Source organism: Ornithorhynchus anatinus, chromosome X5, assembly GCF_004115215.2.
Source record: "Ornithorhynchus anatinus isolate Pmale09 chromosome X5, mOrnAna1.pri.v4, whole genome shotgun sequence".
Taxonomy (NCBI): domain Eukaryota; kingdom Metazoa; phylum Chordata; class Mammalia; order Monotremata; family Ornithorhynchidae; genus Ornithorhynchus; species Ornithorhynchus anatinus.
In genome coordinates this window covers 20,513,948-20,528,294 of record NC_041753.1, presented here as the reverse complement: position 1 = coordinate 20,528,294, position 14,347 = coordinate 20,513,948, and the positions used below count along the sequence as shown (strand labels likewise).

At 43.9% G+C, this 14,347-nt stretch overlaps 1 protein-coding gene across 1 annotated transcript in view; it reads left to right on the top strand.

The window, feature by feature from the left end:
• The window catches only part of RAD23B (RAD23 homolog B, nucleotide excision repair protein), a 64,118-nt gene that overhangs the window by 11,962 nt on the left and 37,809 nt on the right, over positions 1-14,347 (top strand). Inside the window, exons 2-3 of the mRNA XM_029055010.2 lie at positions 8,948-9,029; positions 13,815-13,894. Of these exons, the coding sequence (XP_028910843.1) occupies positions 8,948-9,029; positions 13,815-13,894 (162 nt within the window). The remainder of the gene's footprint in view (positions 1-8,947; positions 9,030-13,814; positions 13,895-14,347) is intronic.

The window sequence follows — 14,347 nt, the reverse complement described above, 5'->3', positions numbered from 1 at the left end:
AGGAGCAATACTCCTTTTTGCCATCCTCCAGAGCACTGTGGAGTGCTGAGTTCCTGTAGCTTGTCAGCTTTAGGAGAAGGATTTTTTAGAAGCAAATTTTATTTCTTTAGCTAGATTTAGGATATTTTAACACGTTGGAGTGATCCTGGAGTCTGACGCCCAAAATAAAGTGAAATTGCCGTAACATTGCCATCCGTGCATACCAACAGGCAACTGTGATATTGCAGGTTGGCTTCCGGCATTTGCAGAATAACTCAAGTGGTTAAAGGCCAATATTACTGAAGAAACTGTTGCTGCGTAGATATTGTATGGACATTGCCAAAATCTAAGTATTTTTTAAAAATTTAAACCTGATTTTAAAAACCATACTCTTGAATTCACACCCCTCCCAAATTACATATTTCTAAAAATCTGAAAAAGCCACACCTACTGATAGCCTGAGTTGACCGTTAATAATATAATAATAATAGGTATTGGTTAAGCGCTTACTATATGCCAGTCACTGTGCTAAGCATGGGGTTGGATTCAAGCAATTTGAGTTGGACACAGTCCCCGGCCCTAATAGTTCTCACAGTCTCAATCCCCATTTTACAGATGCGGTACCTGAGGCCCAGAGAAGTGAAGCGACTTGTCCAGGGCCACACAGCAGACAAGTGGCGCTGTCGGCATTAGAACCCATGACCCTCTGACTCCCAGGCCCATGCCTTTTCCACTACGCCATGCTGCTTCTCCTGTTATTAGCACAGGAGACCTAATTTCTAGTCCCAGCTCTGCAAGTAGGGAAAAATATCAGCTGGGACTGTGCCCTCATCAGTAGTGAAGGTTTTTGACTGAAGGAACTCCCCATTGCCCCCTCTCCTTGTTTTTCCCTGAGGTGGACAGACCCAGAAGGAGTCCTGAAAAAGAGCTGGCTAACATGGGTGGTGAGGGAAGCGCTCAGTACAGTGCTCTGCACACACTAAGCGCTCAATAAATACAATCGAACGAATGAATGAATGAGGACTGTAGGTGAGGACAACCGAATCGGCACTGTGCCGTCGCCACTTGGACTGAAAATGGGGCCTGCAAAGGAAAAACAAAACCACCTTTGTGTGCACTTCTCTGTGTGCTGCACCTTTGCCTGCCTCCTAGCTCCTTGCAGTCTATGCCCCTAGGGGGACATGACTGGCACAAACCACCATGACCATAATCAGTTCTTTCCTGCAGGTTCTCAAGTCTCAGGATTGAGGTTCATCCACCATTCTCAACAGGAGACTAAATCATCATCATCATCATCTGCACAATTAAGCCCCAGGTGGATTACACGAAATTATTTCAACCTGGTGCTAGATTTGCGTCATACAGGCATAACTTTCAATTGTTTTTCTTCTTGAGGATAAATGGAAACTCATTTAAATAGTGAAAGGTTGCTTGTCTGTTAACCCAATACGTGATTTGCCTTTCTAGGTAAAAATGTCATGGCTCTATTCTTTCTCTACTACCAGATTCTTTCCCCCATCCGCCCCCCAGGATCTTTTTAGTATTTTTCTCGTATTCCACCAGAGATTCTGCATTACAGACTGTAGAGACTCCCCAAGGAAGGGTATGAATCTCAATCCAAAGCCTGCTGTTTACCTTGTTGTACCTAAGGTTACTCTGGGACAGTCATTTCAGCCTATGTTCTACTCATTTCCCCAATTTGTAGCCAAATATTGATTATATTGATTCTCCGAAACCTTAAGGGAATAGTCGTGTTTGGTTTGGAACTCTGTTCTGTCACTACCACTCTTTATTTCCAACTTCATTTATTTGTCTCTTGTATTCTCTTCCCTTCACTGCTTTCTAATCGATCAATTGTATGTAGTGAGCACTTTCTCCGTATAGTACTAAGACGTTTGGAGAGTATTATAGCGATCGGAGGCCCGATTCCTGCCTTCCAATAGCTTACCCTCCAGTTTATGATCTTTATCTCTAAGACTTGTGCATTTCTTCTTTAATCAACTTTTTTTTCTTTCTTTGCTTAATGAGCCACTGATCTTGGCCTCTTTATATTTTAGGCCACTTAAATGCTTGACAGTATCAAACTCTTCCTTGAACTAAATAATCCGTGCTTTTGGTTGTATTGCTTTTTGTAAAATCTTAACTATTAGAACTAGGTCTTGAGGTTGTTAAGAGTTTATGTTTATTTCAAGAGCTTAATTGTTACTGGGGAAAGGTGGGACTTCCAAACCTAATCATAATACTTTATCCTTGCTACATCTTTTTAAAATGTTGGAATATTTTGTATAAACTCAGTTTTGAAGATGGAGGCTACTCTCCAGAAAGAGTGAGTATGCGTGAGTAAACAGGTATGAAAAGGTGGCCTGAAGCTCATTTGAGCCTCCTCCTCTTTGTCTAACTTTGGACAGACTTCATTTTTGATTTAAGGCTTTGTTGTTGCAATCGTCTTGAGTTGCAGTTGGCTTTATTTTTTGATGGCCCAGAGACGTACCATTTTAAGACATAGCTATCCGTCCAGGGATCCGTCCAGTCTATTTAGTCCTCATGACTAAAGCTTTATCTTCTAGCATCCCTACTCTTCACCTCGAATAAGCCATCATGCACGTATTGTCTGAGAAGAAAAATGGATAGCCATCATATCATTGGTTAATTTTGGGACTTCTTAAGCCCTTACCAAAGCATCGCACTACACAATGGGGTAAATACGAGATAGACCAGAAACCATCTCTGTCCCACACAAGGTTCAAAATCGAGACTGGGGGAAGGACAGATGCATAGAAAAGAGAAATGAAGTAGACCCAATGGGAGCACTTAATTTTTTTATGTCTAATTTTTAAGGTACCCACACATGCCCAACCATTTTTTGTGACAGAGCATAATGTTCTGTCTAGATGCACGTTGTTGGAAGAACGTTCTCTAATTCTCCAGAGCACACAATGAAAGCCGCATGGCGTAGTGAATAGAGCACAGGCCTGGGAGTCAGAAGGTCATGGGTTCTAACCCTGGCTTCACCACTTGTACGCTGCATGGTCTTGGACAAGTCACTTACCTTCTCTGGGCCTTAGTTACCTCGCCCTATAAAATGGAGATTGAGACTGTGAGCCCCCACGTGGGATGGGGACTGTGTCCAGCCTGATTAGCTTGTATCCATTCCAGTGCTTAGTACAGCACCTGGCACATAGTAAGCGCTTAACAAATACCATAATTATCATTATTACTATTTTCTAGGAGAACTGACTGTATATTTTTCTAGTGTCTTTATTTTTAACCTAACACTCCAGGACCCTCTCTGTGAAGGCTTCGTTGCTGCTCTGCCTAATTTACCTTTCAAATTACTCCCTGAATCTGGTAGCTCGGGAACCCTAGGGACCCTTTGGACTATTGCCATTCATATACCTACAGTAGTCTCCTATGCATTCCATTCCCTTGACCTCTGCCCATTTTTTGGTCATCTAGACCCTGTCAGGTAGGCCCTTCTGTCCACAGGAGGTATGGGCGGCTTAGAAGAGTTGACTTCTCTCACTCAGTGGGGAGAGCAGAATTGCCAAGTGCATGTAAATTCGTACAAATGTGCCCACTGTTGAAGCTACCCCTGACAGGGCTGTAAATTCATGAACCACCTGTAAGAATGAGCCAAAATTGCTTTTGCCCATAAAGCCCATATAAATATTTTGATAGTGGTAAATTCAGTGGGGGTTAGGCAGGAGGCGGGGGGGGGGGGGCAGCAGCGTCCCCTGCTCCTGGTTTTCAGTGGCAGCTGCAGTGGGCCCAGTTTATTCATTCACTTGTATTTACTGAGCTCTGGCTATGTGCAGAGCACTGTACTAAGCACTTGTTTAGTGAATTTATGGACAGTTGGCAACATTGGAGGCTCTCTCTCTTTCAAAGTGTTACTGAAATCACATCTCCTCCAAGAGGCCTTCCCTGACGAAAGCCCTCCTTTTCTCCCACTCCCTTCCGTGTCGCCCCGACTTGCTCCCTTTTGTTCATCTCCCCTCCCAGCCCCATGGCACTTACGTACATATCCGGGATGTATTGAATTTTATTAATGACTGTTCCCCCCTCCAGACTGTAAGCTCGTTTTGGGCAGGGAACGGGTCCGTTTATCGTTACAGCGTACTCTCCCAAGCGCTTAGTACAGTGCTCTGCACCCAGTAAGTGCTCAGTAAATACGATCGACTGACCCTAGGTTAATCCCGTGGGTTGTGGCCTTTGCCGTCCAATCACAGCTGAGCCCTGCTATTTCTGGTTAAGAAATGGGGAAACGCACTCATATGCTGAGGTTTGCTCTGGTGTTTGCCTAATCTCATCTAGAGGGAGGAACTTCCTGCACTTTGTGTCTTAGCCATACTATGCCTCAAGCACTTGAGGGAAGGAGATGTATATGATGGGCACTACCTACCCATTAGGAAGGGGCTTCCAGAGGTGCAACCTTAGATGTAGGGTCAAGTACTTCTTCCACTTACCCAGGAGGCGGAGTTGTATAGGTCAGGATGGATCAGCCTATTTAGGGTGGGGGGGGGCCCTCACGTGACAGGGAGTGGAAGGTTCGTGGGGAGCTCGCTCGGACCTCTGCCCGGCGGTTGGGGGACCCTTATTTTTCTGGTGACTTCTCTCCTAGGACCCTTCGACTCTTGACTGTGCTGGTGTCCAAGCAGCTTCCGTGAGCTCTTAAAAAAGGACCCTTGAAAAATGGCTCTGCAAAATGTGTCTCTGCTCGGTGAAAGAGGCTGGGAGCTGGGACGTTTACCTTCCCCTTCATCCTCTTTCCTGAATGTGGAGGGAAACTTTTTTTCCTGTCATGGATTTCAAAAGGGGCCCCGGACGGTGGGAGGGTAGAAAGAGAAAGGGGCAATTTAGGATGTTTGTGGACCTACCCAAAAGACTTGGCAGGCTGCAAGTAGCTGATAGACATAGGGTTGATGTATGCTGGCGTCAGTGGGAAAAGCGACGGTATTCTAGAGCAGTGAAGGATCCCAAGAGGCCACCCAGTTCGTCTCCTTGCCCCCCCCCGCAGGTGGTGGTTTCTCAAAAGAACAATGTGGGCGATCGACTTTCTTTAAAGAGAGCGGATTATTCTCTAAGGTCCGTGGCGGATCTTGTAGCTCAGGAACCATAGGGCCCCTTTTGACTATTCCCATTCATATTTAGAGAACATTCTTCTATAATCTGGCTGAGTACTAGTTCCAGGCCTGCCCCCTGTCGTGTTAAAAGGCATTGTTCATTGTTCGCTTATGCGTTTCTTGCTTCCGGTGAGAGGGTCGGTGCGGCATATGCTAGGTTCTCAAAGAACACGGTAGCTGCAGCACTGGATGCCCAAGCCACCAATTCAAGAGTCCCAGAGCCCTTGGTGCTTATGAAGGGAGATGAAAGGGAGGAACCGGGACGAAGCAGCAGAGAACCCCCTGAACGCAGACACAGGCCTCCAGCACAGTCTCTCCAAACTGGGAATAGCATTGCGTACTGAGAAAGATCCCCGGTTAGCTCTCATAATTGGTTCGGGGAAGGAGCAGTACACTAAGTAGAGTTTCCCATAGGAAATTCTGAAAAACACACTAATGTGTTCCTGAGATTCAGAGCAATTTAAAATCTATTTTTTTCAAAAGGATGAAAACGAATGTTGTTAACACTTTTGACTTATGCGATCAATTCAAAATGTAAATATGTACCAGTAATGAAAATGAATTTAAACAAGTGGATGTTAATGCACATCCACACAAAAGCATAATTATCTTCACGGAAAGCCTTGCGTGTGTTGTTTTGACGCACACCTGAGTCCAGTTACTTCAGCACCCGGGCGACATGCCTCCCGTTGTTTCCTAGCACACTCCTACTGTGTTTCATTATATGAGATTTGCTTCTAGGTCATTCTGAAAATATATCCATTCGGTCGGTGCAAAACAAAGCAGCCGTGTTGTGGTTTTAAGGGCTTAATATGTGCTGAAGCAGTATGCCAAGCGCTGGGGTACATTCTGTACAAAATGAACAAATCAGACCTGGCCCCGGTCGGACACGCGATTCGCGGTTGGACATATAGAAGGAGAAATGGTAGCATTTTAAAAAAATGCAGCAAAAGTGAAGGGCAAAAATAGGAAGATGAGCAATGCTTGAGGCCGTTTTTATGTTCCTATCCACTCCAGGCCGTGGTCTTTGCATGGTGGTGCATGGCAAGTAGGCCATATGACCAGCCATCAGCACATAGGCAGCAAGGGAGCATTATCAAACAATGAGAGAGAGATATAAGAAATACTGGCATTAAAATTCAGTAGTGCTATCCTGAAAAAAATCACTAATGAAAGTTATAATGGGGATTTGTTTTTTCCATTTGGAAATGCACATTGGTTCTCCTGGTGGACCATTCCCAATGGCTTGGTGGAAAACACATATGTGCATGCATATGTGTGTGCGTATACCCGCGAGATCGTATGAAGCTAAAGCGTGGGGGGCGAGGAGTAAGCGCTCAATAAATACGATTGATTGATGGAGGAACAGGAGAGAGGCCTGGTGAAGAGAGGGGGAGATGGGTTGGAGGAGGGAAGTCTTGGCAAAGAGAAATAGATGGTTTGCAATAGAGATGTGGCATGAAGCAGAAAGGGCACCCAGAAATATTTTCCAAGTCTAATAATGGTCTGTCGTCCCAGTATGTATTTTCAATGTGCAGGTATGTAGTGGTAATAGTATTTGGGTACCCCTGGAGTGCGATGTTCTGTGTTAAATGCTTGGGGTGTGCAAAACATAAGTAACATGCTTCCTACCCCCAAGGAACTTTCACTTTAATGGAGGGAGACATTGATTCGATCGTATTTATTGAGCGCTTACTGTGCGCAAAGCAGGCATTTACAATCCAACATGAAAACGTAAGGAAAGATGGATGAATAAAATGAGAAGCAGCGTGGCCTAATGGAAGGAACACGGGCCTGGGAGCCAGAGGAACCGGCTTCTAATCCCGGCTCCATCACTTATCTGCTTGCGTGGGACCTTGAGCGAGTCACTTCACTTCTGTATGAGGTAACATACAGTTACCTCATCTGTAAAGTAGGGATTAAGACTGAGCCGTATGTGGGCTAGGGACTGCGTCCAACCTGATTACACATGGTAAGTGCTTAACAAATATAAAAAGAAGACGAGGAGAAACATGCAGATTAATTCTGTTATACTCTCCCAAGCGCTCAGTACAGTGCTGTGCACATAGTAAGTGCTCAGTAAGTAGCATCAATTTGATTAATGTGGACATGGATGCTTTTTCGCTGTTGTCCAGGAGAGGGCAAGTTGTCGATAGGGAGCTATCTCCGTTTCTTACTCCTACCCCATTGTAAGGATGTCCTCCATCTTGTCAGAGTGCTTCCTTCCCACTATTTCATTCTCTGCTCACCAATCTGAAGGATAATACCTGGGCATCGAGGAGGCTGGTTACCCATGATTGTCATCACATTGACAGATACAGCTTTGAGCTGATGAGAGGGGGAGAGAGGCTAGCACCTCAGTCGCTCGTGCTTGCGGCAGTCTGAACGGGGGGAACCTGTCAGGTTCAGAAAGCCCTTTGCTAGGTTAGGACGGTTTTAAGCGACCCCCAGCTTCTAGTTTCTCAGCTGGGGACTAGGTGGCTCTTGAATCTTGCCATCCCAAATGACAGTGGTTCCCATCAGAGGAAGCACCAGTACCGACCCAAATGGATCCTGGCCAGACCATATTCTCTCAAGATTTGTGTAGGTTTTCCAACCCCCCTCCCCCCCCCATCACTGTTGTCCAAGAACTGACCCATGCCTTATTTCAAGATTATTCCATTTGGTGGGGTGCGGGGTTGGGGAAGGGATTCCTATGCTCTTGGTTATGAACGGAGTCCCAATCCCTTCTACAAATACTGATGGTTAGAACTGGGACCCGTGGATCGGGCGAGGGGCTAATTAGTCCCAGCAGACTGAAGGTAGGTCTTTATTGTGAAAATATTTTTAGTGACTGGATCAGTGGTGTTTGTTACCTCTTCATCTTATACAGAGAATAATCATTTCAGAGTGAACGGAAATTCTGAGTCCAGGTTTAGGGTTCTCAGATTTGGTCTTCCTGAGGGCCTCCATAATCCCCATGCTGTTGATAAAGGGAAAGAAATGGGGATAAATCATTTTTGCCATTTTCTGAAATGGCACCGATACTACAATTTTGTAGGCAAATAAGTGGAAAAGCCCATCTCGTAAGTGAATGTTTGGAGGTGATTGGTAAATTCACAGTAATTTTTGCACAATTTCTAATTTCAAAATCTTACGACTGTTTCATTTAAATTGGGTTTAAATTTAAAGCGATATATTTTTTTAATTTAATAAACCATTTTTTCCCCTCAATTCATTTCAGTACTTGTGTTTGCCCTTCATAGTTTGAGAGCACTTTTGAGAGAAATAGAGATCACTGAATTATTTGTATTTTCTTAGAGTGCTTCTGCTATATTCATTTTTTCCTCTTCATCTTGAGCTTTTTCTGTGACTTTGCTTTTGGAACATCATGGTAGTTATTGATTTTTCCATAGTATGGTTAACCAGAAAATATTTCCTTTGAATAACAGTGCTTCCGTTCAAACTGGAAGGAGAAAAGTCTTTTAATAAGCATGAAAGCAAAAGTTCCTGAAAGTGAAGCAGTGGGGACTTGTTTGTTTTATCTGGCATCTTTGCGGATGACTCTAGAAGAGGCATTAGCAGTGTCTTTTCAGGGCAGTCCAGGATTGGTGTGGGTCAGTGGGGCCCATGCCAGCCTGACAGGGACAAGAGTAACAGAGACTCCAATATCCCTGGGAGAACACCAATATCCCTGGCATTCTAGCATGGATAATCAGCCCCTGGTGTCCATTTGGTTTAGAGGGACCCTAGAGAATAGCCTGGCACTAGCTCCTCTCTCAAACATGTGCTACTTGTTGCCTACCCACGCTCTTGACTGTGGATGCAAGAAATTTTTTAAAAATCTGTATTTTCTTTTCTTACAGGTTAAGGCACTGAAAGAGAAGATTGAAACTGAAAAGGGGAAGGATGCCTTTCCAGTAGCAGGCCAAAAATTAATTTATGCAGGTAATCATAGGGAATAAGTAGATCTTTTTGTTTGTATTAAGGAGCTCTCTTAACCCGCTCATTCACTCCTTTCCCAAAATAGTCTCCAGTGGCCTTTTATGGAGAGCTAGGATGCTAAAAGCAAGATAAAATTATTAATAAAACAGCATCTCTTAATGCTATGGTGTCAGCTGTCCACGGACCATTTTAGTCTCCAAAGAATACTCCTCCTCTTGGATTTGGTGCTTCTTTTGGATGAAATTAAAATACGTTCCAAGCTTCCGTGGATCTAGTAGAACCTAGATTCACTGGACAACTTGGGTCACTTGTTTCTTCTAAAATGCATGGCTGTAGGCAAATTGCAGTTGCCTGGCACAAGCAGTCTAATACAGACACACACAAACACTCACTCTCCCTCCCCGCCCCCCGGAAAAAGCACATTACCCCATCCAGCTGGCCAGGGTTAGCCTCGTCCTCTGTTTCAGCACGGGTGACTCTTGACTCTGGAAGTTCAGTTGCTTATACTCTTCAAACACACTTTCCCAACCTCTGCCCAGAATGCATCCATCAAGGGTGTTAGCAAATGCCTTCTCAGTACAGAACTACTGTACTGAGCATATAGGAGAGTAGGCAAAGTGCACGTTCCCTCCCTTCAAGGAGCTTGCACTCTGAACTGGCTGCCATCCACATGGTAAAAAAAATAAAATTAGATGGAACATTCTCAATACATCATCTAATACGGAGAATAGTCAAATCTGGATATTCGCCACAGACCCTCTCCTCTGGCTCCAGTCCGTTTACCCCAATGCAAACTCCCTACTCAGCTTCCTGGAAGCATGACTGATTAAAAGTGGTGTCCATATGTCCCATTCCGTTTTTTCCTTCTTCCTCTTTGATAGTGTCTGAGGCACAAGAGGCAAAAACATGGGGTTTTTGTTTTTTTTGGAATCGGGGAACAGGGGAGCCCAGGAGGAAACTAGCACTGAGGTCCACGGAGCTCTCACTACATGTTTTAGCTAGAATGTGCTGTGCATATGCAAATGTCATTAAGCACGTTTCATATTATAAACGTTTTCTTTAACACGGGTTTTGTGATAATGCAACCCCTGCCTTAAAGGAGAACCAGGTGTGCTACTTTGTCAAGAGGAGTAGTTTGACACACTTTCTAATGACAACATCCTGATTTAGCATCTTCAGCAATATTTAAGGGCCTTCTCTTTGCCAGGCACCATACTAAGCATGCATTCATTCATTTGTATTTATTGAGCGCTTACTCTGTGCAGAGCACTGTACTAAGCACTAAGGAGAATCACCAAAGAAGAAGAAACCAGGGGCCCTCCCCTCAAGGATCATAAAACTTAACAGGGGAGCGCTTCTCTTGTACTTTTGTCTAACTATATGGTTGTTTCTTGTGTATACCAGAAAAGCCTCATCGTTAACAGTATTTATTGAAGACTGACTTTGTGCCCTGAACTTCTTTCAGGGCAAGCTCAGGTCCTGGACCTCAAAGCTTATACTCTAATGGAGAGGAAGTGGGAGAGATGAGCAAAAAATGAATATGTATTTTTAAATTTATGTATTTAGACAGAGGGGGCAGTACTTGGTGGTGTTAATGTGTAATGGGATTAGGGAGGGAAGGCTTCCATGTCAGATGGAGCTTTTACTATGGTTTTAAAGGAGGGGCAGGGATGTAGGACTGAATGGGAGTGGAATTGAGCATTCCACATTGGGGTGTGGTCAGAGCTCCAATGCAGAAATCCTAGTCTGGGTGGTTCATGAGTTGGCCTGGGCCAATCAGAGTGCATGAACTGGGGTGTTATGGGAAGAGGCCTCACGGAATGGTAAAAGAAAATACGTGTGTACTTATGTATCTGCTGAGGTAATTGGAAGTGGAGGGCCTGTTTGGGGAAGTTTGGGAAAACCATGCATTAAGTAGCTTTTTGATAGAACTCTGTAGAAGTGAGGAAAGTGGCTTAACAAAGTGGGGTTAAAAAAAAAAGTCATTTAGTGTAGTCCAGCCTTTAGTATGTTGTGAGACCTGGACCCACCAAAAATGTCTCCTTGAACAATTTCATCAGCATCTCCTATGCACCATGCTGAACTCCGCATCAGATGACAAGGCAGGAGCACAGACGATGAAGTCCTGGAGCAAAACCAGTCCACTAGCATTGACCTTCTGCTTCCCTCACAACTTGCCTAAGGAGACAGAATGGGTAACAGCAGGGTACCCAGTAGGTTTTGGTGAGCTGAAATGTGATGCCCGGAAGTAAGTAAGGAGGCAGAAGGAAAGATCCGGGGATGTAGAAAAGCCGGGTGAAGGCAATGAGACATCACAGCTAAACGTTTGGGGGGAACTACTTTAGACTAGCCTGATGTGCTGCCAAAAAAAAACAAAAACAGCTCTTTTCAAGCAGAAGCATTAAGATAATGGTGAGGCTGAAGCAAAAGCTAAAATAGTGCCAACGAATACTGTAAACTCGTGGTGGGCAGGGAGCATACTCACCAAATCTGTTGTGCTGTACTCTCCCAAGCACTTAGTACAGTGCTCTGCAAACAGTAAGCATTCAATTAATACCATTGATTGGTTGAAGTCTCAGGGATCACTGCTGGTCAGGAAGTCCTTTATGTTGAAAGCGGCCAGCATGCCGGGGCAACGGGACAATCTTTGTGCCCGTGGTGTGGATTGACACGGCTTCCCATGCTGATCGGCCATTTCAGTCACACTTGCACCTCCTAGATAGATTTCCTCATCAGTGATGTTCTCTTCAAATATGAAGAACACCTGCACCTAATGTGTGTACATATATATAAAGTTTATCTCAGGGAAGCTGCCTGCTGCTCGTGGCTGTGGGTAAGTCTGGTTCTCTTGTTACTGTCTTCAACTTCTTCCCCAGTCTTTCAGTAGAACTGCTAATAGGCAGCGAAATTCCAAACTATTTTGAATTTCACCTAAGTTCCCCTTCTCTGGTTTAAGGGGCTAATGGGTAGTGAAATGCTGAAAGTAGGCCTCAGAAAGGTGGACTAAAGTCCCTGGGTAAATCCACAAACCTTAAAATCAATCCATTCAGCGCTTAGTGTGGTACTTGGCCCATAATAAACTCTTAACAAATACCATAATTATCCAATAATTGAAGCTTGATTCCACACTGTACAGTCAGTTCTCTTAGAATGCAGGATTCGTGTTCCCTAGGAACCCCTTAAGGAAAATTCGCATTTTAGTATTCATCCCAGGTTCAGTGCCGTGCACATGTGTCCAACTGTTTCTTCTGACACCACATTATGTTCTATCCAGACAGACGCACATTGTCGAAAGAATGTTCTTTACTTCTACCTTTGCGTTCTGTCCAAAACATGAAGTGAAAACATGCATTCTGGCAGAACTGACTGTTTTTTGGTCATGCAGGCTCATTAGTCAATGATATTTATGAAGCCGGCCCAGGTTTTGTGGCCTTCTTACGATATTCCCTTCTTTGTTTTCTAATCAGCCATTATCAGGGTGATTTATGTTACCCGTTCCCTTGACCAGTTTAATAGCCTGAACAGTTTTTAGTGGTTGTTGATGGCATCTCTTCAATTTTGAAACCGCCAGTCTTTAAAAATTTCAATCTCACATGAATTTTTCATGTTTTCCAACAGGAAACCCCTTAATTCGGTGCAATCTAATGAGGGCAGCTTCCTATGCAAACCATGGCAAGGCCTGAAATGTCATTAATTTTCATTTTGCACCCAAGGCGGACAGGGAATTACAATGCCAGAAGCATTGTGGCATTGCACTTAAACTGAATCACTACTTACGTTTCCACATTCTGCTTGTTTAAAATTTTTACTGTGTGAAAACAAGACAGCCACAAAGAGCTTCTACCTTATATGCTAGTTGCCCTGAGCTTTTCACTCACCAGATTCTTGTATTTTTGTGTCGCTTACCCTATTTTTTGTTGAAAGGGGACCAGCATACCAAGAGAAGTGATGCTGTAAATCAGGGTCCCAGAGTGGGATTAAGTATGAAAACAATTACCCCAGTCTGGTATTTTATTTTTTTCTGGCCTAATAACAATGTTCTAACACTGACCGTGGGTGCACATGACATTTTTGCTATGCTTTTAACCTTGTATTAATTGCCCGTATTTTGCTGGAGAGATGGAGGCACTGGCAAATTTTCCTTCAAGCTCTCCTCCAAACTAATTGTTGGGGGGATTTCCCCCACTCCTCTGATAATCGTGTGGAACTGGCATGGGGAAAAAATATGGCCCATCTGCCATCTACTGGAAACTGGTGCCTTAGGTCAGAAAAGGTAGGGAGGCACAATCGTAGCGTGTCTCGATCAATGGCACTGTCATTTTAGTCTCTGCGGCCTGAGGTGAGTGTAACCGCCTAGTGCCAGCGTCACCATCCCTGCCCCCTCTGTTCAAACAGGCCCATTGGCAAATATGTTTCCCCTTCTGTGATAGAGAAGCAACCACAATTCAGGAAAGGCAAACCTGCAAATCATTTACACAGATTTGCCTGTCTGACTTCCAGTAGCATAATGAAGCTTTGAGTGCAGAAGTGTGAGCCACAAAATTCCAAGCATGTGAGGCATGATGGAAGTGCTATTCCTTGAAGATTGCTGTAAAGGCTTCTTTATTAGGTATTTTTAACTATCATTTTGGTTCCAGGATTATTTTTATGTTGAAAAATTTATATTAATGGTAGACATTGTTTTTAGCGGTTGGCAATTGGACATTTTCTCCCTTGAGTTACTCTGACAGATATACAAGGCAAAAATCTTCAAATAACTTCAGCAAGTTACTCTCTTTAACCCACTAGGTAAAATACTCAACGATGATACGGCTCTGAAAGAGTATAAAATTGATGAGAAGAACTTTGTGGTCGTTATGGTGACAAAAGTAAGTCGTTTTTGTGCATTCTGTATAAAAAACCTGCAAAACTCATAATTCGTATTCTAACAGGAGATTTATGACGACAGACATAAGTCTTACAGATGACCATATACCCACTGCCTGGGTACTGAGTGGGAAATCTGTGTAATTCAGGCAGTGTAGCCAGATGGAGGGTGGCTGGCTAAAATTGGGCAAAGGATTTGGAGGGGGGGTAATAATCATTGGTGTTTACCTGAAAACCTGCATCAAAAAGCCTTTGTTTACACTGGAATCTCTGGCTAACCTCCAAAGGCCTGGAAGAGTGTGAATTCCAGGGATACTTCCTTAAAAGAGGGGGTAGAGGTCAGAATAGAGTTCCAGACATCTGGAGATAAAATATATATATATGTTTTACTTCTGCCTTGGAATTCAGAACAGCTGTTGTCAAAAATAATTCCTTTCCTCAAAAACAGCCCAAAT